Raw genomic sequence first — 20,575 nt, forward strand, 5'->3', positions numbered from 1 at the left:
TAGAATATCTATCAACGAAAATCGACAAAGAAACGACATCGTGTATCCCAGCAATTCTATTACATCTCCTCGGCGGAGGATCAAATCATTCCTAGGCGCCGTCTTGAGCCGCAAGACTCTGACATCACCTGGGATTCGAACATCACCCAGGAGCACATATTATAAATCTGGCAGGAAGGATATTACAAGTGTAGGAGGTCTGCAGTGGGTGGAGATGATCGGAAGAGTGACCATAGAGATGGATGGATGAGGTGTGGAAGAAGTTGAGATGGCCAATCCCAGGCGGCGAAAACAAAAGAAACAAGGAAGGCAATTGGGAACAGTCAGATGCAACAGGTGCGACCTTAACCTCGGTCTCGTCCCTTGCCTCGTTGATTCCAATGTCCACCACGGCGAGAATTCTTGTTCGCACCACCGCTGGAAACATGATTACCAGTTGGATTGCCCTGTGACTGCGTCGGAGGATGGCCACTGACGCTCTTCTTGGGCGTGGTGTGATTTGAGGTCGATTCTTGTTTCTGGGCCTGGGAAGTAGTGCCGTCAGGTGCAGAAGGCTTATTACCGCGGCGCTTGCGTGAGCTACCAGCTGTGGCTGGAGCTTTGCCGCCACGACCACTTTTCTCTCCCCGCTGCTGAGGCTCTTCGGGACCAAGCAGACCCTGGACACGCTTACTTTCTTGATCCCACCACTGCTGGAACTCTTGCTCGGCTTGGATTTCTTGCAGGTTGTGTTTTGCCGTGGCGGCTTCGCGGATCTCGTCTTTCTCGGTTTGCTGCTGCAGCAAAATTGTAGCTAAGGAAAGCGAGCTGTACGATGAAGATCGTGATCCCGATGAGTGCAAATCGGGACGCGGAATATGACGAATCGATTGGATGGGGGGTTGAGGCGATGCCTTGGGCAAGGGTTGCTGCGACGGAGTCGAATGTCCAGAAGGCGAGGGCTTGGAGAAAGGAGATTGCTGTACGCTGCCGGACACACTGCGGCTTTGGGACTGCACTGGCGTGGCCACAGGCTTCGATCGGGGTGGAGGTGTTCCAGCCACAGTTTGCCGCATGGTCATGGAAGGCTTCTGGGCAGTCTTTACGGGTTGAGAAGGGCTTTGCCCAGGAAGAGGGTCGGCCATTCCCGGAGTCGATGGAGTGGCTGACGCCGGCAGCTGCCAGGGGTTCCGAGGGGCTTCCTTGGCCTTCTGCTGTGCGGCGAGCTTCTCTTGCATCTGCTGCTGTTGCATCTTCTTCCGATCCTTTTGGGATATCTTTGGCGTAAAGTTGCCGCTACTTTCTCGTCGGCCATTTAGATCCAAAGTAAGGTTTGATACTCGAGATTGCGTGGCCTCCCCCATGATGTCCTTCAAATCTTTCTTCCCGTTGGAGACGATGGGAGACCCCCACGGCGCCGACGAGTCATGGGGAGGAGATGCCACGGCTCGCTTTTGGTGCATCGCAATTGCCCGGGACTCACTCGGAGACTCTGCAAGCAGATTACTGGGTGGAGAGGACATTTGCTCATCCAGGAAGTTTCGATATTCCAGGGAGCCAGTTTCGGGTATGCTTGGCCCGAACGCTGGGGATTCAGGATATGACCGATCTTCCGGGATATTCTGCCCGAATCTCAATCCGCGCACGGCAGACTTGCCCTTCGAATCACCCGGCGAAGGGAAAGCTTCTTCGTCCATCTGGAACATGAGGTCGTTGGATGACTGCCTTGGCTTGAGCATGGGGCTAGGAGCGAAACCAGAAGTTTCCCTAGGCATAGCAGCTTTGGCTTTGCGGACAGACGGCGATGAGTTGACTTTATCGTTCACGCCCGGTCGAGGGCGCAAATCGTATGGTTCCACATCGACCAAGCGTGATTGCAAAACCATCGCATCGATACGTCGTCGCTTGTCTCTTTCCACCGAGCTGACAACCTCTGGGTACTTCTCGAGGACGAAATCTTCTGAATTACGACCACGTGAGATTGGATAGCATGCCATTTGATTCTCCTGGCAGACATTGTCAAGCTCCCTCAAAAGATCTTCGTCAAGATCTCCCAGATATCTAAATGCTGTGTCAACTTTCTGATACGACAACTCTGGTTTCCGGGCAACCTTACCTGTTTGCAAGCATAGCTTCAAGGTTGAGACAGATATACTCGAGAGACGCCTCCTTGAACCCCTTCACATATATGGGAGCGACGGAGTTGAGAAGATACGAGATGTTCCTTGTGTTGACTGAAGAAAGTCAGTAGGAGGGATCTGCAGCAAAGTGAAACCAGACTCACCAAAACGACCAAGCACCTTCTGACAGATCTGCGACAGCCTGTCAATCATTAGTTCATCGGCCACATACATCACGTCCAGAACCAAGTCGATGAAATCGTCAAGGCTCTTTGTCCGAGCTTCATCGAACAGTTTTTCTTCTGTGTCGGCATAGAGGTAGCGCAGGACGAAGTTGAATGTCGAGCGATCAATATGCCTGAGATCGACTTGCACATGTTCTGAAGAGTCTGTCTTGCGCATTGCGAGCCACCTGCCACCAGCGCGGCCGTGGAAGAGCGCATCAAAGAACGGGCATCGTTGACACACCAATTGGCTGTGTACTTTGACAACCCCATCATTCAATTGGACTGACACGTCCGCATCGTCAAAGAATGATGAATGTTGGATCGCGTGTGCGAGGTCAGATTTCAAGCTCCGTTGCGGCTCAACCATTAGTCTGGCTGCACGTTCCAGCGTTGGCAAACCAAGCTGGGTTGCAACACGCATAACCTCTGTGCGTACCTGCCGGAAGCGAATCGCATTTGCGGGCGAGCTCCTCGCCTTGTGCCAAACATCAAGAATGCTGTCTGTATACAGGAAGAAAACCAGGTTCGTGACAGTCAAGAAATCAACGCCTTGGAGTTGAATCTGAATATGTCCATTCTTGTCATATTCAATGTCAAGAACATCAGGCACGGACGAATAGTAAGTCTCCCGGAATTCTTGAAGGGCTTTTCGAAGAGTTAGGCTTCGACCAGCCAAAAGAAACTCGTGTGCTGGGATTCGTGCATCAGACAGAGAGCTGGTGATCCAGATAGTCCCGTCCAGGCGTAAAGGCGAAATCTGGCTTTCTATCTCTGATGAAGATAGAATCGCCCTTTTAATCGACACTGCAGCAGAGAGCGGATTTTCGTCCTCCAAATTGTCGCCTGTGAGTATTGATTCCATATCCTCAGGGGCAGGAATTATGAATGGCGAGAGCGGTAGAAGATCAGCCCAGAGAGTGCTTGGGTCAATATGGACCTGTTCTCGGGTCACATCATAGTCGCGCTGGGCGATGGCATACGCTCCAAAAGCATTGCTCCGCACAGCCACGGCTCTTGAAAGACCCGCGATGCGAGCAAACTTGTAGTCTTTCGATGCGCCCTCCTTCTTCTGAGTTCGTCTCTCCTTTCTCCACGCTGAGCCAGACGCCGTGCAGATAATGATAGATCCATCCTGCCCCACATCGACGTCACTGGCAGCCATATGAGATTTCTTGACAGACCAAGCCCTCGCAGGAGTCGCTAAGGAATTGCGGATCTTGGTTGGGTTTGTTGTGGATGTCGATGCCGAAGGAACCTCTGATTGATTCACTTGGACCGTAAACACATCACCGGAGCTGGACAATGCACATATCGTGTTACCACCACACGTGAGTTTGATGATGTGGTTGACCGAAGCATCATATCGTGTAGCCATGAAACTATCTCTGATGAACCTCGAAGTGGCCTCGAGAGGAAAGGACAGCTTCGAGTAGCCATACTGCGAGAATACCCAAACTTCATGGTTTTGCAGGAGGACAGCAGTAGCACGATCAACCGCAGATACCGTTTGGATTGGACAGCTAAAGAGAGATGCACCAACGCGTCGGGGTGTGGTCTGAACTTCCAATGACCGAGCGTCTGAATCGACTAATCCAAGCTGACCCTCGTTCTTGCCGAATGTGTAGAGACCGGAGGTACTGAAGACGACCGAGTGGACCGACGAGGCCGCCGCTCCTATGATCGTCTCCTTCTTGAAAGGGTTGAATATTTGCCGCGGGGTGGTTTGGATTGGAACGTCATTCCGGTTGCTTGTCCTAGGAAGGCTGTATCCAAGCTGCCCGAACTTGTTACTTCCCCAGCTGAAAATCTCACCAAATTCAGTGATGGCCAAGCTGTGGTCTTGACCCAGAGCAACTGAAACGACTTTTTTACCTGCAAGCCCACCGGTCTCGATGCAAGCAAACGTGAACCGCGTCGACTCATCTCCAGTTCCCAGACGACCACCAGGTCCAAACCCGCACATGAAAAGGTTGGCCTCAGGATCGTCCGTGATGACGGCGGTGTGCAGTTTCGACATGAGCACATCCTGAATCTTGATGGGTTTGTTCTTGATAAGGGTCGGGAGTTCTTGTGAATGGCTGGAATTAACCGTATCCTCAAGACCCAGACGCTCCATTTGTCCTTGGTATTCGCGATAAAACCGATGCAGGAGATGGTCCGGGCGCTTGAGTACGATCCTCTCAGGAAACTGTCGGTCATCCTGGTCTCCAAGTCCAAGGTTCAGGTTCTTGTTGCTTCCCAGAGTGAAGACCTCATCGGCCGAGAAACTCGTGCGCGACCTGAGGATGCCACGAGCACTGTACGATCCATCGTCAGGATTAACTTCAAGGTCAGACGCACCGTTAGACGCAGCGTCACTGCCCGCGGCATCGATCCTCATGGAGTCTGGCCATCGCGTGGGTGAAAGCATCTGCTTGATATCGCGAGGAGTGATGGTGGCCCCGTAGACATCGAATGGACTGTAGCCCTCGCGGTCCTTGATCTTGATCAAGCTTCCGCTAGGCTGACCAGCATGACTCAGTTTACTGAAATCTGTCACGTTATGTATGTCCCGTGCCATCAGGGCCAGAGCGATCGTGGCGTTTCCGGCATAGAGGGCTCGGTGCAGAGCCGTCCATCCACTCTCCCAGTCTTGCGCGTAGATATCTAGGAACGGAATCTCCAGCAAGGCGCGCGCAAAGCTGACCGCCGAAGGCTTTGGCGACGAAGCGACATGATGCAGAAGTGTCCGGCCGTAATGGTCGCGGACGTTGATGTCGGCTCGTGAGAGAGTCGCCGTACCACGGTGCAAACCCAGGCGTTCGGAGGCCGTCGTCCCCGGGGATGTTCCATAGCTCTTTCTCTGCTTTGATGGGTTTGGAGACGAGGCAATCATCGCCCCGGGGCTTCCAGCTTTGGACGACAGATTCACCGCTGCTGCAGCCGCGGCGCTCCCCGGTGCTGCCGCAGCTCGCGGCCCCGCAGACGTCGCGTTCGCCAGGAATCGCTGGAAGTTCTCCACATCATCTTGAATGAAAGTCTCCCAAAGCTTGCTACTCATGTGCCCGGAGTGGTCGGGTCGCAGAATCTCTTATCACGCCCCAGCTAGAGCGTCGCCGTCACCACACGGGGTTGACCGCGACGGAGCAGCTTGGTGACAAGAGGATTCTGGGGTCGAAATTGGAGGGGGGAAGGGTCGATTCGAGACGAATCGGCGCGTTCTTGGTCAATGCGATTCCACCGAGGGAAAGTTCAGCAGTGGTGACACGGAGTCGGCAGTGGGAGGTCGGGGCGGAGGGGTTCTCGCGGTGGCGACGAGGACGAGGGCGTGCTTATATGAGCGTTGTCGCGGAAAGACTGGGAGACGATGGGGGTAGAATCGACGCGCGAGGATGAAGAGGGAAGAGCGAGCGTGGAGAAAGTCTGGTGAGTCGAAAAAGTGCCCGGTTGGATGGGAGGAATCGTGGAATCGTGGAATCGCCGCAGCCAATGACAGCCCGCGTGTCCCTCCATGCCCCCGGACGAGAGGCGCGGATCATTTCTGCTGCGACCCGTGGGGGAGCGATAGGTGGTGAATGTTCTTACATCCTCGAGGCGACGACTTTACAACCATGTTGCTCATTACGGTCCTTCTAGATCGTCTTACCAGAGTACGATGGATCACCCGGCGTTGACGCAAAACCATCGATGAGCACGTTCGCGGCCCTTCGCTGTGCGGCGACAAGCTGATTTTGTTATACTCGAGTTCTTGGAGGCAGAGTGAGTGCTAAGTTAACTGATTGTTGTAGCCCTAGATGATACCTAACAGCTAGGTATATAGAGCACATTTTCAATATACCAGGATGTATAGTCCGACCTGTTACTTGTAATCAGCTTGTGCCCTTGTATACGTGGTTGTTGATATACGCAGGCCGTGTCGTCAACCCACCAGACGGCAGAAACCAAATTAAGCACTCGCTCGTTGCAACCCCCGCCTGTCATCATCGTTCTTCGGGCAGACACCGAAGGCTTTTGGCAGTCATTCGAAATAGCAGATAGAAACCGTCAGCTGGTGGACACTTGTGGCTGACTCGCTCCGGACTTCAGTGGTAGATATATTCTGAACTTCGTCGACCGCGACATGTCGACGGACGATGGCGTGCGCAGCCTTTGGTCTACACCCGGCACATAACTGTTATCGCCCATCTCATCGCCAAGGTTAATGGCGTGCTTTGTTTCGAGATGCTTTCAACAGGCCGAGAAGTGCGGGGTTGAGATTGAGGTGATTCAAGCGCTCTGATTTATATCTGGCGCATCTCCCGGGATTGCTCATGCAGGCCCGCAGATTGCTTACTCGCCCCGAGAGGAAACAACATATCAGACTCGTATCTTCACGAGAGACCGTGACCATCATCATGCCGGGAAAGTTGCTTGAGCGATATGACCATGTTCCCGTCACCAAGGAAGACTGTATGTACCAATTCTGCCTATGCGACCTTGAGCTAACAGCAACTAGTGGACTGGGCTGAGCTGATCACCCTGGACCTCAGTCTGTACGAGCAACCTGGGGGCAAGGAGCAGCTTGTCAACCAGCTGGATCATGCGGTGCGGCACGTCGGTAGGTGGCGGTTTATAGAAAGTTGATCTACGCATGGATTGCGGGAGTAGCTGACTCGGGTTTGGACAAGGCTTTTTCTACGTGAAGAATTTCAACATCAGCCAAGAAGAAGTAGATCGCCAGTTCGCTCTGGGTCGCGAGTTTTACGCGCTACCTCTTGAAGAGAAGCTGAAGTATCACAATGCGGACGACCTCGTCAGAGGCGAGTATAACGGATATAGACCGGCTGGCCACCGCATGTGAGAGGATCTCTGACGACGGGATACGACAATATTGAAAGCTGACTGGACGCAGACTCGGAAATGGAATCAAGGACAACGTGCAGGTGTACAATATCCCCAAGTTCGATGGCTACCATCAGCGACAGCAGCCTCCCGTCATTTCCGATCACATTTCTGAAATTGAAGCCTTTAGCCGGGTATGCTTGCCCAGCTTCTGCCGAGACGTCGACCTTTGATGGCTAACTCGTGCTATTAGAAATGCCACACCGAGGTCGTGGAAAAACTGCTTCGTCTCTTCGCGATCCTCCTCGAGCTTCCTGACGAGGAACAACTGGTTCGCGACCACCAGTATGATGTCAAGGGCGAGGATCACCTGCGCTACATGCACTACGCGGCACGTAGTGCAGAAGAGAACAAGAAAGTCGGCAGTGTATACAGCCCCGGCCACACCGATCTGGGAACGGTGACCCTGTTGTTTCGACAGCCCGTGGCCGCGTTGCAGATTCTCAACTCGGATGGAGAGTGGAAGTGGGTGCGCCCTCAGGATGGCACCATCACGATCAATACATGCGACGCTCTCACGGCTTTGACGGGCGGATTGATCAAGTCAAGTATCCACCGAGTTCACACGCCACCAGCAGACCAGGCGCATATCGATCGTCTGGGCGTCCTCTATTTTGCTCGGTAAGTCCCAGCCAGCGAGCGACGTGGTTCCTAGTGTGTGCTGATCGTTCCTCCAAGTCCCAATAATCACGTTGTCTTGGATCCCATCCAAAACAGCGCGTTACTCAATCGTCTTGGGCTGACGCAGAATGCCTTCACGGAGCTGGGGCAGCATCTCACCACTGAGCAGTGGGTCAAGGTGCGACAGACGCAACAGCAGCGTCGCAACAAGGATGTCAAGATTTCCTCCGATGGAAAGTATACTTATAAAGCCAAGGATCTTGAGATTATTCCTGGCCTGGAGGCCAAAGTCTACAACTAGCAAGTGCGATCGGGGCTTCACGTTTGAATATGAGATTGTCGACCGATACAATCCAACATGTCTGCACGTATGGTCATGCTGATAGGAGAGTGTGATTACCAGCATCCTTTATCTACCACTAGTACTAGTGTTTGCTAGCTCGAGAAAACCACCAACAGCAATCGCGCTTGGCGGGTGATGCAGCATTCTGAGCCTCGTATTTTCGGCCCCAATCGGCAGGGGTCCAAGGGTCCAAGGACTGATTATTCCCCTGGAAATAAGATCTCCGTCAATCCTTTCTTCTCTCGTCCGTCTTCAATACATCATCTAGTCCAACTTCTGTCACTCTTTTGATACTTGCGCCGGTCGATCCGACGGCCAGGACTTCACAATGCGAATTCAATCGCTCGCTCTCTTGGCTGGCATCACTGTCGTCACGGCCGAAAGCACCGTCACTCTTTTCATCCCCGGATTCGAGGCGCAGTCCATCGAGGGCCAAGTGATTGGCTCTGTAAGTGATCTCTACTTCTAATCGTCCTTAGATGAAGAGAAAGACAAGCGGCAATGGCTCATAACCACCAGAGTGGCTCCATGACCAGCTATCGCCTCAACTGTCCCTCGGGAGCCGATATCACAAAATGTGGCCTGCCGAACGGAGTGGATTATACCATTGCCGAGGGACCTTCTTCGGTCAACTATGGCTTTAGCTACGAGAATTCGTAAGGAAATGAGCAGCCTTTCACAATCTCCGGGTCAAGCTAACACCTTCCCATCGCAGCACGATTACCCAGAGCTGCGTGCTCCAAGGCACGACGCAGGCTACTTGTGAAGGCTCCATGAGCGGAAGCGACGGGGGTACAACCATATCCACGGCCTTCAAGGTATCCGACATTCCTTACGGTGGCTTCCAGGCTGTGCGCGTTACGGCAACTTCTCTGCCCGGCTCCGCGTCCACCGGCGCTTCTCCCTCGGCCACCACAGCCACCTCGACCGATGGTGCTGTCGTGACTACCACATCCGCCCCTGCAAGCACTAACGGAGCGGAAAAGACGGAGTCTACCAATGCTGCCATTCCCATGGTTACAGGAAATGCTCGATGGGCAGCGGGTGGCGTTGCGGCAATGATGGCCCTAGCTGCCATATGACAATAGTCTGATGTTACTGAGGTTACTACTGGGTTGTAATCGAGGATGCCGGGATGATGGCCCATATGTAGTAAGAAAAGGAAGATGTGCCCGGATGCAACAGGAGTCCACTAGTATACCAGCCAGTCCGTATATGATCTCCCATGTTTCCCACTTTGAAACTGTACCCAGATGTTATCTCCTCGCGCCGTTAGATGTCTCTCGGTCGGCTCGTGATCTTTTTATCCTTCGTTCTTACGGCTCGTATGTACAAAGTGTATCCAGCGTCACAGTTCGGGCGCAGATCTTCTGACTAGGAAAGTCTTAAATCAAAAGTATTTTGTTCGTCTAAGCGACTCGAAAGAGCCACTTATCTATGTGCTTCTTCTCCTACCAAGTTGGCAGCGTTCATTCCTTTGCCCTAGCGCACGCCACGTCGCTGAGTTGTTGTGAATTCTCGGAGCCAACAAACGTCAAATTCGATAAAACGACAGTTCTCGCGGAGGCTTAAGATGTACTCCACCCAAGTATGAGATCTTGCAGGGTTCCAGCGAGTAGTGATCCTGCGTATGTTGCGACCGTGAACAATGGGCAGGCGTGTGTACCTGTTAAGAACGGCAGTCCTTCAACAAGGAGCCACCAACACCAAAAAGACTCGTCGCTCAGGGAGGTGGCATCGCAGAACGAACGACACGAGATAAAACCCCTTTTCCCTATGTGCTGCATGAGGATAATTTGCATAGACCCACGTGACTGACGTGACACTGGCAAGACTGCAGTCGCAGGACATCTTGGACCACTTGTAACTGCTCAGCCCGATAACTCTTCTGGATTCCAGAACACCCGAGGATCATGGATTCGCCAATAGCTTCGAATGGTTGAAGCCAGTCTTTAGACTCCTGAATGGCAATGATGATTGTCTGTTTCCTTCCATCGATTGTCTGCTCCTTCGATGGAAGCCCCTGCCACCGGAGTTAGATGCCTGAGTCCAAACACCTTTCCGCCGTGTTCGCATTGAAGCTACTAAGCTTTGATAACGTGAGTTAATCGGACACTCGATCCCCGGCCATGCTCACACAATTTGTCGGCAAATGATACTAGACGAGGTAGATTCTTCCGTGATTCACGGGTTGAAAACGACACCGTCTAAGCCGTCTTGAGGCCTTGCCAAGGTTCCGCGGTTGTCTGCGGCGAGAGTACCTCGGCCAATAACAGGCAGTGATTAAACTCTCTCTTCAGCACTCGTCCGGACTCGCCTTTCTTTCCTTCTGCGCCTTCATGCTCGCCATCTACGTTTGGTTTGGTCCACTTAGTTCCGGGGCTCATGCATAACATCTAGGGGAATTTCCGCTTGACGTTCCATCATTGACGCAGCCGGATACTACATCCATCCTGGCGCAGCGTGTATATTGACGGGTGTCAGCCCGGATGGTGCTCATTGCCGGAAAATAGGACAATGGCGACAGCCATCTGATAGGCACGAATCCTGCAGGAGTCTGTTGATTACCCCCGCTCTAACCTTCTCTGCTACATACCCCGCGATCAGAGAGACCGCAGACTGTCAGTTGACCGTTACGACCGGGTCAAGTCGGCCTTGCATCTGACTGCGGCATATAGCGTGGTCAATCGCATGCAACATCGGCCGCCATTGGCCTTGGCTCCGACACCCCATCTTTCGGAGAGTCCGGTGTTCTCCATGCTGTCGATCGCGCCGAGGAGAGGCCACCCCGGGGGTGTGGGGGTCCGACGCTAATCCCTCGAATGCGTTCTCCGCGATATTCGGAAGATCCCACTAGAACCAGGCACTGAGTCCACTGTCTGGTTGTTGACAGATAGCGTGACCAATGAAGGGGGTTCCGCGGATGTGAGACTTGGAAAGCTGATTCGCAGGATGGCCTGGGGTTTCTTTTCTTTTCCGGCACGATTTATGCGCAGGTACCCTCAGGGGCCAAATCGACTGCCGCTCGAAAAATGGGCAGCCTCGGCATCGTTTTTTGATCACATTCCCCAGGGATAATATTTATGGTGAAAGCCCCGACCCGGATTCTTTGACCAAGGGGAAGCACACGCGGCCTTGTCCATCATTTGATACCTCCTTCGCCATGGTCCGTCTTCGCAAATCCCCAATGGGCTTCATCGTGGGGGCCCTTGTGGCCCTCATGCTGGCAGCCGTCTCTGCCCGGCCGACGGCCAGGCCTGTTCATCGCAGGGCCACGGCCCCCAGCAGCGACCCCTTCTACCAACCGCCGGCAGGCTTCGCGTCGAAAGAGCCCGGAACCATTCTACGACAACGGAATGTGACTGTCGGGTTCTTGGGCTTGATCCCAGACCCCGTGGAAGCGTACCAGCTGCTCTATCGTACGACGGCCGTCAATGGCACTGCTATCGCCACGGTGACCACGGTTTTCAAGCCCCAGAATGCCAAAACAGACCGGTTCATCTCATACCACACGGCCTACGACAGCTCTTCGACGTCGTGTGATCCTAGTTATACATATCAGATTGGGGGGTCACAGTCCGATGTGGTCTCATCCCTCGAGCTGTTGATCATTCAGGCTTATTTGACCCTGGGATACATCGTCGCCTCGCCGGATTATGAGGGCCCTGACGCGGCCTTTAGCCCAGGCCACCTGGAAGGAATGGGTGTGTTGGATGGCATGCGTGCCGTGAACAACTTCCAGGAGACGCTTGGTCTCTCCAGTGCTAGTCCCATGATTGTTGGGACTGGTTACTCCGGCGGTGCCATTGCCACCGGCTGGGCCGCCTCGTTGCAGCCTAGTTATGCTCCCGAGTTAGACATCAAGGGCTGGGTGCAGGGTGGCACTCCGGCAAATCTGACCGGCACTCTGGTCTTTATTGATGACACGGCTTTCAGCGGGTTTCTTCCTCCTGCCCTCGTGGGCTTGTCCGCGCCCAGCGCCTACGGTGCCGAGCTGAGCGCCCTCATCGATGGCGTCCTCACGTCCGAGGGACGCTCCGTTCTTGACTATGCCCGGACACACTGCGCCGTGGAGGATATTCTCAATTTCGCCGAGAAGTCGATCTTCTCGACTGATGTCCAGACCATGGGAATCGACCTGCTCTACGACTCGACCATCCAATCCGTCCTCCAGAAGAACGTCATGGGGGTGAACAAGACGGAAACCCCGACTGCGCCGGTGTTCCTCTACCACGCGTCACAAGACGAGGTTATCCCCTACGCCAACGCGTCGGCGCTTGCGGACGCGTGGTGCGACAACGGCGTTAGTGTGAAGTTCACTACTTTCTCGAGCGGCGGCCATGCGACGACGGAAGTCCTTGGCCTGCCGGACGCGATCAATTTCGTTGAGGCTGCCTTTGGTGGGACGACGGCTCAGGGGTGCTCGCGGAACTCCGAGCTGATCAGTCTCCTCAATCCCATTGCGCTCGGAGCGGAGCTGGAGCCGATCCTGATCAAGTTGCTTGATGCGCTTGCGTCACTGGGTGAGAAGGACTCGAAGGTCCAATCCAACCTGGACACACTCACCGACCAGATCTCTTGGTCGTGATCGTGTTGCTTCGGGTTGAGAGGCCTGCGGATATCGATAATGGCAGGGAGATTGTGGACTTGGTGGTTAAGACGGACGATGAAGGACGACAATCTACGATGAAGTGTATCTAGCTGTGTTCCGAGTATATATGGAGTCTGCGATTTGAACTAGGAAGTGTTGAACCCGCCCCTAGATGTGCACATGGGTGATGATACGATCTCAGGATTGTCCCGATCAAGACGATCGACTGCTAGCCTGGGGTTCCGGACCAGTGCAGTCACTCCCATCACGACCAATTGCGCATCGTCACGGCGGGATGGTTGGCTTTTCGTGCTCGCTTGCGTCATTTCTCCGCGGCTCTGCGAACCGATAAGCGGCGTAGCGGTCAGTGCTTCGAGCGGACGAGATGTCGAGGCCGTCGATCGAGAGAGGCGGGTCACAGTGGGAAGTATATTTGCTGCGAACCGGGGCTCACGTCCATGCCGGGACGCCGACAAAAGCCAGCAAGGCGGAATGCGGAAGCGCAGGGGAGTGAAGAAGGGTTCGTGCTGCGTCGATCGCTTGTGCCTCCATGATGCGCTTATCTGGAGCGGTCAAGGGCTCCCCCGGGTTGCGACCGGGGAGCACGAGGCCCATTGTACGCCCGTGGAAGTCGCATCGCGGGGAGACGTAGAAATGACCAGAGCCTCGCGGAAAAAGAAAAGAAAGCGAGCTATCGACGTTCGTCCTGTTGGTCCACGATCATCTGCGGGTGGCGTTCTAGGCTGACTTGGACACTCGAGACATGTCGAGTCACCGGGTGTGCGTCACAGAGATCTCCCCTTCTCTCCCTCCGCATCCTCCCATCCCCCCCATCGTGGGCTCATTGTATTTCTTCCCAACCCATCTATTCTTCCGCCATGATCTATATCCCATAGGCTTCACAACGTGCTCGCGCTGTGATCCCGTCCGACGACCAAAGCATCCCCCCCGGTCGTCTGTGGATGCGGAGAAGCTCCACGCTCCGAAGGTCCCAGACCCGGCGTCAAACGATGTGCCTGGGCTTCCCCCATTGTCTTACCGTCGATTCATTGATTAATTAACGCTTTTGCCTCCCTTCAAGAGGTGTCTTTTACAAGGTCTTGGTCTTTCTTCGGTGCACTTGTTAGCATGGCCGTCTCCACTCGACCCATCGCTGTCTCGTTGCACTCCTGATAACACACTTCCCGCGCCGATAACATTCGCCTCTGGCCTCCGTTTGTCGGGGTTAGTGCTGCGGTCCCAGATCTGCTTCGTCCTGTTACTGACCGATGCTTGGATTCATGGACAGACGCCAACCATGCATCAGCACCCTCGATCGCCAGCGGTGCCGTCCCCGGCGCCTAAGCTCCCCTCCAAGCCGAACTCGGCTCGGGACGACGCCAGAGAGAACGAGCCGTATCCAGCATCCCCAACAGCAGACTTGAGAACCAATTCCACCAAAGGACTAGGGATCGATGCTGGAGCGGAATCCACCGCACAGGCCAAGGAGGCAGCGCCGGGGAAGGAAGCCATGGCAAAACTAAACCAGATTATATCGGTGGGGTGCCAGATTCCTACTTCAAGTCCAGGTCTAGACTAACCATCACAGAATTATCACACCAAGGCGGCTTTGATTATCCTCCATTCCCGTGTTGACCTCCCCCCTCCTTCATTAAGGGCTCCGACACCCCACGAGTGAACCGTTGGGTACGTTGCGCTTTTGAGCCCCCACCATCCGATTCCCCGCGGGCAAGATGCCACATGGACTGAGTTCTGACGCTTTTGCTTTTTCTGCCGATCTAGTTTAATGTCGAGTTGGACGATACGGACATACTTCGGGAGCCGTTGCGGACGTGGCGATACTGCGATGCCACGGACAATCGACCGCCACCCCTCATCATCGAAACGTTCTTAGGTGGCAAAGGCCTGACCAATAACCAAAGCCTGGTGATTTTGGATGAGAATGGGAAACGGTGGGATGTGTTGGAATCGCTCGCGGCCTCTCGGGGTGCTCGGCCCTCAAAGCACACTCAGCCGGACTCTGAGATCATTTTAGAGCGGTGGAGGATCGAGTTGGGCGATTCCGCCAGCAGACCTCCGGCCGACTTGGGCTCTATCTTGCCGACAGTGTATAAGAAAAGTATTGTTCTTTTCCGGTCGTTATTCACCTACTCTAAGTTTCTGCCCGCGTGGAAGTTCTCCAAGCGCAACGCCAAGCTGCGGCGGAGTCCTGCTTTGCAGATCAGATACCGTGTGGTAGATGGAAGCGCCTTCCGCGGTGATCCGTCCTTGGATCGATTGACGACTCCACTGTACGAAGGAAATGATAAGGTGGTGGACACATACAGCTTTGGGGTTACCGAATCTCCGGCCGGCCCGTTCTCAGTTCAAGTGACATATCGGACGAATTGCGATTTCCGCGTCGATGATTCGGAGGCTCTCTTAAGTTCGCGATTCATGGGTGCTGATGATGAGATCTTCCGCCCGTCGTTGCCATCAGAGGATACTGTCCGATTGAACCCTGAAGTTGGGTCTGTGCCGGTGGAGAGAAGAACGGTTGAGAGTCCTGATTGTACACGAGCATACGGCAGCCTGTCCACATTTCACCAGGTTGGTCCAACGACGGGCACGAGCCCCATTTCAGCGTTGCGAGCTGCAAGAGACTCGGGCGCTGGCTCGCCGTCTCCGTCCGATTCACCGTCCAAGAAATTGTTGCCCGCTGCAAAGATTGCTCCCACGGGGCGTGCTGCCCAACTCGCGGGTGAAAGTGGCAGTTCGAACTTTTCTCGTCGTCCATCCGTGTCTTTCCCGGCATTCAAAGCCCCTCCTCTCTCAGCATCTCCTGCTCTGGTCGATACTCCTCTGGGTGTTTCGCCACGTACGACATCCACACGACCTTTCTCCGGAACCTCAGCAGACTCACGGGTAATGCCTCCTCCTTCCGTTGCTGCTTCTGCACGAAGACCGGCCGCGCTCACTTCTGAGCAAGCCATCTCCTTTTCTAATTCTGCTTCACCAAAGCCCGCGCCAATATCCCGATACAGTAGTTCTTTCAGCCATCGACGAGGTCGTCTTTCTGGCGGTACGAATCGGATGGAAGATGAAAACTCCAGTGGCAAAGCCAGTGCGGCATCGTCGAACGTCCAGCCTGGCTCAGGTCTTCTTGCAGAAGCTACAGGGACAAGTGCGGAGTCTATCCATGCCGACGACGAGAACATCTCCGATTTCCTAAAGATGCTTGACTCACGCAAAGACTTGATGAACCCGTCGACGTCCACCTTGGTTGAGCAAGGGCCTCGAAAGCCCACGGCTACCTCGGCCGCACTGGCTCGTTTTCAACGTATGCGAGATTCGAATGCTGCGCTCTCAGACTCGATGTCAACTTCAATGTATCTTCAGCGCTCATCGAACTCCTCGAGCAAGCAATTGTCAGGCGTCCCACCTATGGTTGCCGGGACTTCAATATCCACAGCTTCCTCTCCTGGAAAGCCGATATCGCCGCATACCCCACATACGCCCGCCATTCGATCTCGGTTGAGCTCGAACAGCGTTGCTGATGATGTTCGTACGGAACACGATCGCCATCGAGCGCCCCATATCGAACATGAATCGCCACTCCAAGAGAACCCCAGTCCTGAAACAACGCAACGTGCCTCGGCCACTGCAGCTGCTATCGACATTCCAACATCGCCACACACCTTTGCACCCGCTTACCGCAGGTCAAGCTCCGCAGCTCAACGAAGACGACCAACTGCTAGCGACGATGATGAGATTTTCCCATTTGGCATGCGCAGTGTTAGTCTCGGTGCAGAAGACACCTCGCATTTGACTCTGGGCACCATGCAGCGACAGAACGAGTACGAGAATTCAGATGTCACAGCGTATCCATCTCAGCCCGAACGTCGACGGTCTTCTACTGAAGACTCCAATGCACCGGCCGAGCCTGCGACTGGTCAATATCGCGATGGAGCCTCACTTCGTGGCCAGGTGGTCCCCGTTACAGCAGCAACTTCTTCGTCTTCGAATGCCAACGTCTATCAACCCCGTTTCGCTAGTTCACGCGGTCGAGGCTTCTCTGGCGGTCCTCATTCACTTAGCTCGGCATCAAGCAGTCTGGCACGCGGAGCGAATCCGCCTCATCTGTCGGAACGCGATGCTGATGGCAACGCCAGTGGTAGCAACAGTGGGCATTCAACTATGGACATCCGCCGGGGTTCAGGACAACGACCGAGCATTAACCGTGCCCCGCCGTCGCAAAGCCCTTTCGATGATGATGAGCCGTTGCTATTCACCATGAGCGACTTTGGCGCTTCCCGTCGTAGCCTGGAAGAAAACCGACACGGTAACCACGGTGGTACCGACTCCAGCGCTGGCTCCAGGGGCGGGCTTGGCAGACGAGGCGCTGGACTACATGGTTTTCACGCTTGGCCATAGCAAGATTCTATATCTTCGAAGCCCTATCCTTCATTCCGTCTTTCTCATATTTGCATGTCGGTTTGTGAGCCCGACAAGCAGCGATTCCCCTATACCCATGGTTTTCGAGATCCTATACTTCTACTTGGATCTCCTCATTCTTTTCTTTTCTCTGCTTCTTTATGAATGGTTGGCGGCTTTCATAGACTGAACTCTCCAATCAGGCTGGTTTATTATCGTGTGCATAGAGATTGGGTACAATTATCTACTTGGCTATTTGTCTGCGGCTTTGTCTGATTTTTTTTTTTTTACTCTTGATGCCTCTTTCCATACTAGGGGGTTTTGGCTTCTCTAATCCGGAACTTTACTCCGCGTCCCCTTTGCATGATTGATACGAATTGATGTTTCCAGACGAGATAGGCCTTGCTTCCTATTTGGCTGCATTCCCCTTTCTTTTCCGCTGACATGATCTTGTGATTTCTTCAAGGATCCTTTTGGGAGGAAGTGAGGTCTAAGAGGTACCTGACTACTTGGGTTTATACCTTAGACCAAAATATATCGAACTCGAATACTCGCGCTCCCATTCAGGTCTAGACTTCCACTATATTATATCAGCTACTTGAATACCGGTAGGTGAATATTTTCAAGGGAAAGAACTTTTCTGCTCTATTGAGGTATAATAACAAATCACGCTGGAAATGCTGAAAACAACCCGGTCATCCAAACATGCATACTTAGGATTACATATTCAGTCCTAGGTGGCTGCAACCCACCCTTAAACCAATTTCATCACGCGAGGTGGTCCCGAGCCAAGCTCTCTTCGCATGTCATTGAGTGTCATCTGAGAACCACGTAATGGGAGAGCTCAGGGCGTAATCCGAATGGATAACGTGACCCGAGGACGACGCATGCCATGGACCATGCGGCATGCGACATGTCTGAGGAACCAGCTCAGCTCCGCGGTCGTGATAGACTAGAACCAAGATAGGTCCGGCTCGGCAATCTGCTGTAGTATCGACTGTACAACATGGTACAAGCAAGTCGGCAATGAAGCACAAGATCACATCTTCCGGAAGGTATTTCCAGACGCGCTGCGGCGCTCCTTGGCGCGGAAATCGGACTTGTCGTAGACTACCTCGGGCTCCTTGCGCTTCGACTTCGACTTCGACGCCGGCATGAAGCTGACTTCGCGTTCGCCGACCACGGCGGCCTGGCGCGCGGGCTTGTGCTTTGTCTTCATGTTCTGGGCGCGCGATCCGAATGAACGGTCTCGGGAGGAGTTGGTCCGCATCGACGAGGATACCTGCATGCGAGGCGGGGGTCGTTTGGTTCGCTTGTAGTCAGACGATGAGATTTTGTTGGAAGACTTCTCGCGCACGGGTCGCTTGGGCTCATCATCAGAGCCGGACTCCTCGTCGCTCGATCCGGGTAGCTCGTCAACGGCTTCTTCTTCCACTGCTGTCAGGCCCCGTTCCTTGCGCGGACCTGCGTCAGGGACAGTGCTGGGGTTGATGAGCTTGAATTCATGGGACGTCTCGTCCACAGCGAAATCCTCGTCCTCGAACAGCTTGGCAAAACGGCTGTCGCCCAAAACACCCTTCTTCTTTTCGTCCGTGGCAGGGGCATCGACCATCTCTGCGTCGCCACCACGTTCCAGCACACGCTGAGCTCTCCGGCGCTCGTTCTTCTCTTCTGCGACCAGTAGTCTCTCGGCCAGTTTCTTGTTCACCTTGACGGCTGCCTTCTTCTTGCCGCGGATGCGGCTCTCGCGCTCCTTGTCAATCTTCTCCTTCACCCTCTTGGCACGCTCTTCCTCCCAGATGTATGGGTTAGTGATCAATCTTGCCTCTTCATAAAGACGTTGGGCGACGAAGTAACCATGCATGTAAGGGCGCAGGAGGTTGGTACGGCCGATCAGGTGCTCCAAGTTCAGGGTACGAAGCTGAGGAACAGTCAAGAACTTATAATTATCGTAAACCGAACCAGCCTGGGCGCTGGTGAAGGCGCTTGGGTCGTTGGGATCCTCTGCCATCTCCTCCACCAGGTTATCCAGGAACGAGCACCATTTGGGCGCGGGGCCGAGCTGTGGGATGAAGAACGAGTGTTGTTGCCGCCCTTCGTTGGCTGTGAGTAGCATTCCACTGTCTTTGCACCAAGCGACCGAGTTGATATCCACCGCCGGCTCGACTGACGTCCAAGGTGTGCCGTCGCGAGGGTCCCAGATCTTGATAATGCGCTTGTCGGCCGACATGATTTTGGGGTCCATTGTCGCCTCTCGGGTGGCTGTTGAAGGCTGCAGGAATTTGAGAGTGTGGATGGGAAAACCATATCCTTGATCCTTCTTAAGGAGAGGAACGGGAGACCGCAGATCGTAGAGGTGAATTAGCCCGTTTGAGGAGCCAGTTCCCAGGGTCAGCCCCGAGCGCTGGAACTCCAAAGCAGTAATCTCGGATCGCGCATCATTCAGTCCAAGCTGGGTAGGTGGTAGTAGCACTCCTGCGCGGCCCTTGGCTCTAGGGTCCCATAGCTCTACCGTTCCAATAGACGTTCCGAAAGCCAGGAGATTGTGACTTTCCTCGGCAATGGCACCAGTGTTCACAGAACCTGTGTGGATCCCGCCTTGCAGGGTACCGCCTCCAGCGGATGTGAAGTCGTCACCGCCAACATCAACCTCGAAGCTGCGCATGTATCGTCCAAGTTCCAAATTCAGGCGGAAAACCTCACCCAAACCGTCCTGGTTGACTCCAACTGCGGGAATCAGTGCCTCAGTTGACTGGCGGTCATATACTAGATCGCGTCCATAACGGGGGAGGCGGGTGGTGTAGTGGCATCCTTGCGGTGTGTGGAACTCGAGAGAGCGGTCGGACTGAAGGTGAAGAGACTTGGAGTAATCGGAGGAGAGGAGGAGGAAAGTTGTGTTCAGAGCTACTGTATGGCGCGCCCAGGATAGCGACAACTGTGGAAGGTAATGGGTATGGATTTGTGGTTTGTAAGTTCCTAGCAGCCGCCACGTTAGTCGCGATGTGAAATCTATGGTTGAAGGCCTTGCATACCTGTACTCATCACCCAGTCGCCATCCTCACTGACCCGCACGCACTGGCTGGCTTCTTCGAACTCGAAGTCTTGTAGCAGCTCCACGCGATTCGCATATTCCGGGTCATCTTTTAAGCTGCGCTTTCGCCGTCTAGCGAGCCATTCAGGTAGTGGGCGCGCTGTATTGGATCCTGATATGGTGTACACTGGCACCTCAGACTGGTTGGACAACTTCATGGCGGGCACAAGTAACCGGTAGAAGACTGCGCGGCCAAAAAAATCCAAAGATAAAAAAAAGATAAAACGACCGATAGCGGCCACGTGACACACCGGGCGGATCCCGGTGATTGGCCCGAGCGTCTCCGGTCCAACTTCCCCCGGAATTGCGATGCATGTTGTGTTTTGCATC

At 54.1% G+C, this 20,575-nt stretch overlaps 6 protein-coding genes across 6 annotated transcripts; 4 read left to right on the forward strand and 2 right to left on the reverse strand.

Annotated features, from left to right (window-relative positions):
* Positions 1 to 344: 344 nt before the first annotated feature.
* N7459_001396 (BTB domain and ankyrin repeat protein) lies at positions 345 to 5,366 on the reverse strand (the record flags this gene model as incomplete). The annotated part of the gene is made up of 3 exons (XM_056940581.1): positions 345 to 2,040; positions 2,096 to 2,213; positions 2,264 to 5,366. The coding sequence occupies 3 exons, from the start codon at positions 5,364 to 5,366 to the stop codon at positions 345 to 347; spliced, it is 4,917 nt and encodes a 1,638-aa protein (XP_056804861.1).
* Positions 5,367 to 6,699: 1,333 nt separating this feature from the next.
* On the forward strand, positions 6,700 to 8,108 carry N7459_001397 (uncharacterized protein; the record flags this gene model as incomplete). Its single annotated transcript, XM_056940582.1, has 6 exons — positions 6,700 to 6,754; positions 6,801 to 6,902; positions 6,973 to 7,141; positions 7,197 to 7,320; positions 7,380 to 7,807; positions 7,865 to 8,108. 6 exons carry the CDS (start codon positions 6,700 to 6,702, stop codon positions 8,106 to 8,108), a joined length of 1,122 nt encoding a protein of 373 aa, XP_056804862.1.
* A 370-nt stretch (positions 8,109 to 8,478) lies between these two features.
* On the forward strand, positions 8,479 to 9,232 carry N7459_001398 (uncharacterized protein; the record flags this gene model as incomplete). Its single annotated transcript, XM_056940583.1, has 3 exons — positions 8,479 to 8,598; positions 8,670 to 8,806; positions 8,866 to 9,232. The coding sequence occupies 3 exons, from the start codon at positions 8,479 to 8,481 to the stop codon at positions 9,230 to 9,232; spliced, it is 624 nt and encodes a 207-aa protein (XP_056804863.1).
* Positions 9,233 to 11,313: 2,081 nt separating this feature from the next.
* N7459_001399 (uncharacterized protein) lies at positions 11,314 to 12,738 on the forward strand (the record flags this gene model as incomplete). Its single annotated transcript, XM_056940584.1, has 1 exon — positions 11,314 to 12,738. The coding sequence occupies one exon, from the start codon at positions 11,314 to 11,316 to the stop codon at positions 12,736 to 12,738; it is 1,425 nt and encodes a 474-aa protein (XP_056804864.1).
* Positions 12,739 to 14,038: 1,300 nt separating this feature from the next.
* Positions 14,039 to 17,154, forward strand: N7459_001400 (uncharacterized protein; the record flags this gene model as incomplete). Its single annotated transcript, XM_056940585.1, has 3 exons — positions 14,039 to 14,278; positions 14,330 to 14,371; positions 14,524 to 17,154. 3 exons carry the CDS (start codon positions 14,039 to 14,041, stop codon positions 17,152 to 17,154), a joined length of 2,913 nt encoding a protein of 970 aa, XP_056804865.1.
* Positions 17,155 to 18,193: 1,039 nt separating this feature from the next.
* On the reverse strand, positions 18,194 to 20,403 carry N7459_001401 (WD repeat NOL10/ENP2 family protein; the record flags this gene model as incomplete). Its single annotated transcript, XM_056940586.1, has 2 exons — positions 18,194 to 20,130; positions 20,187 to 20,403. 2 exons carry the CDS (start codon positions 20,401 to 20,403, stop codon positions 18,194 to 18,196), a joined length of 2,154 nt encoding a protein of 717 aa, XP_056804866.1.
* Positions 20,404 to 20,575: the final 172 nt, after the last annotated feature.

Source organism: Penicillium hispanicum (assembly GCF_028827665.1).
Source record: "Penicillium hispanicum strain IBT 35686 chromosome Unknown utg000001l_segment0_segment0, whole genome shotgun sequence".
NCBI classification, from domain to species: Eukaryota; Fungi; Ascomycota; class Eurotiomycetes; order Eurotiales; family Aspergillaceae; genus Penicillium; species Penicillium hispanicum.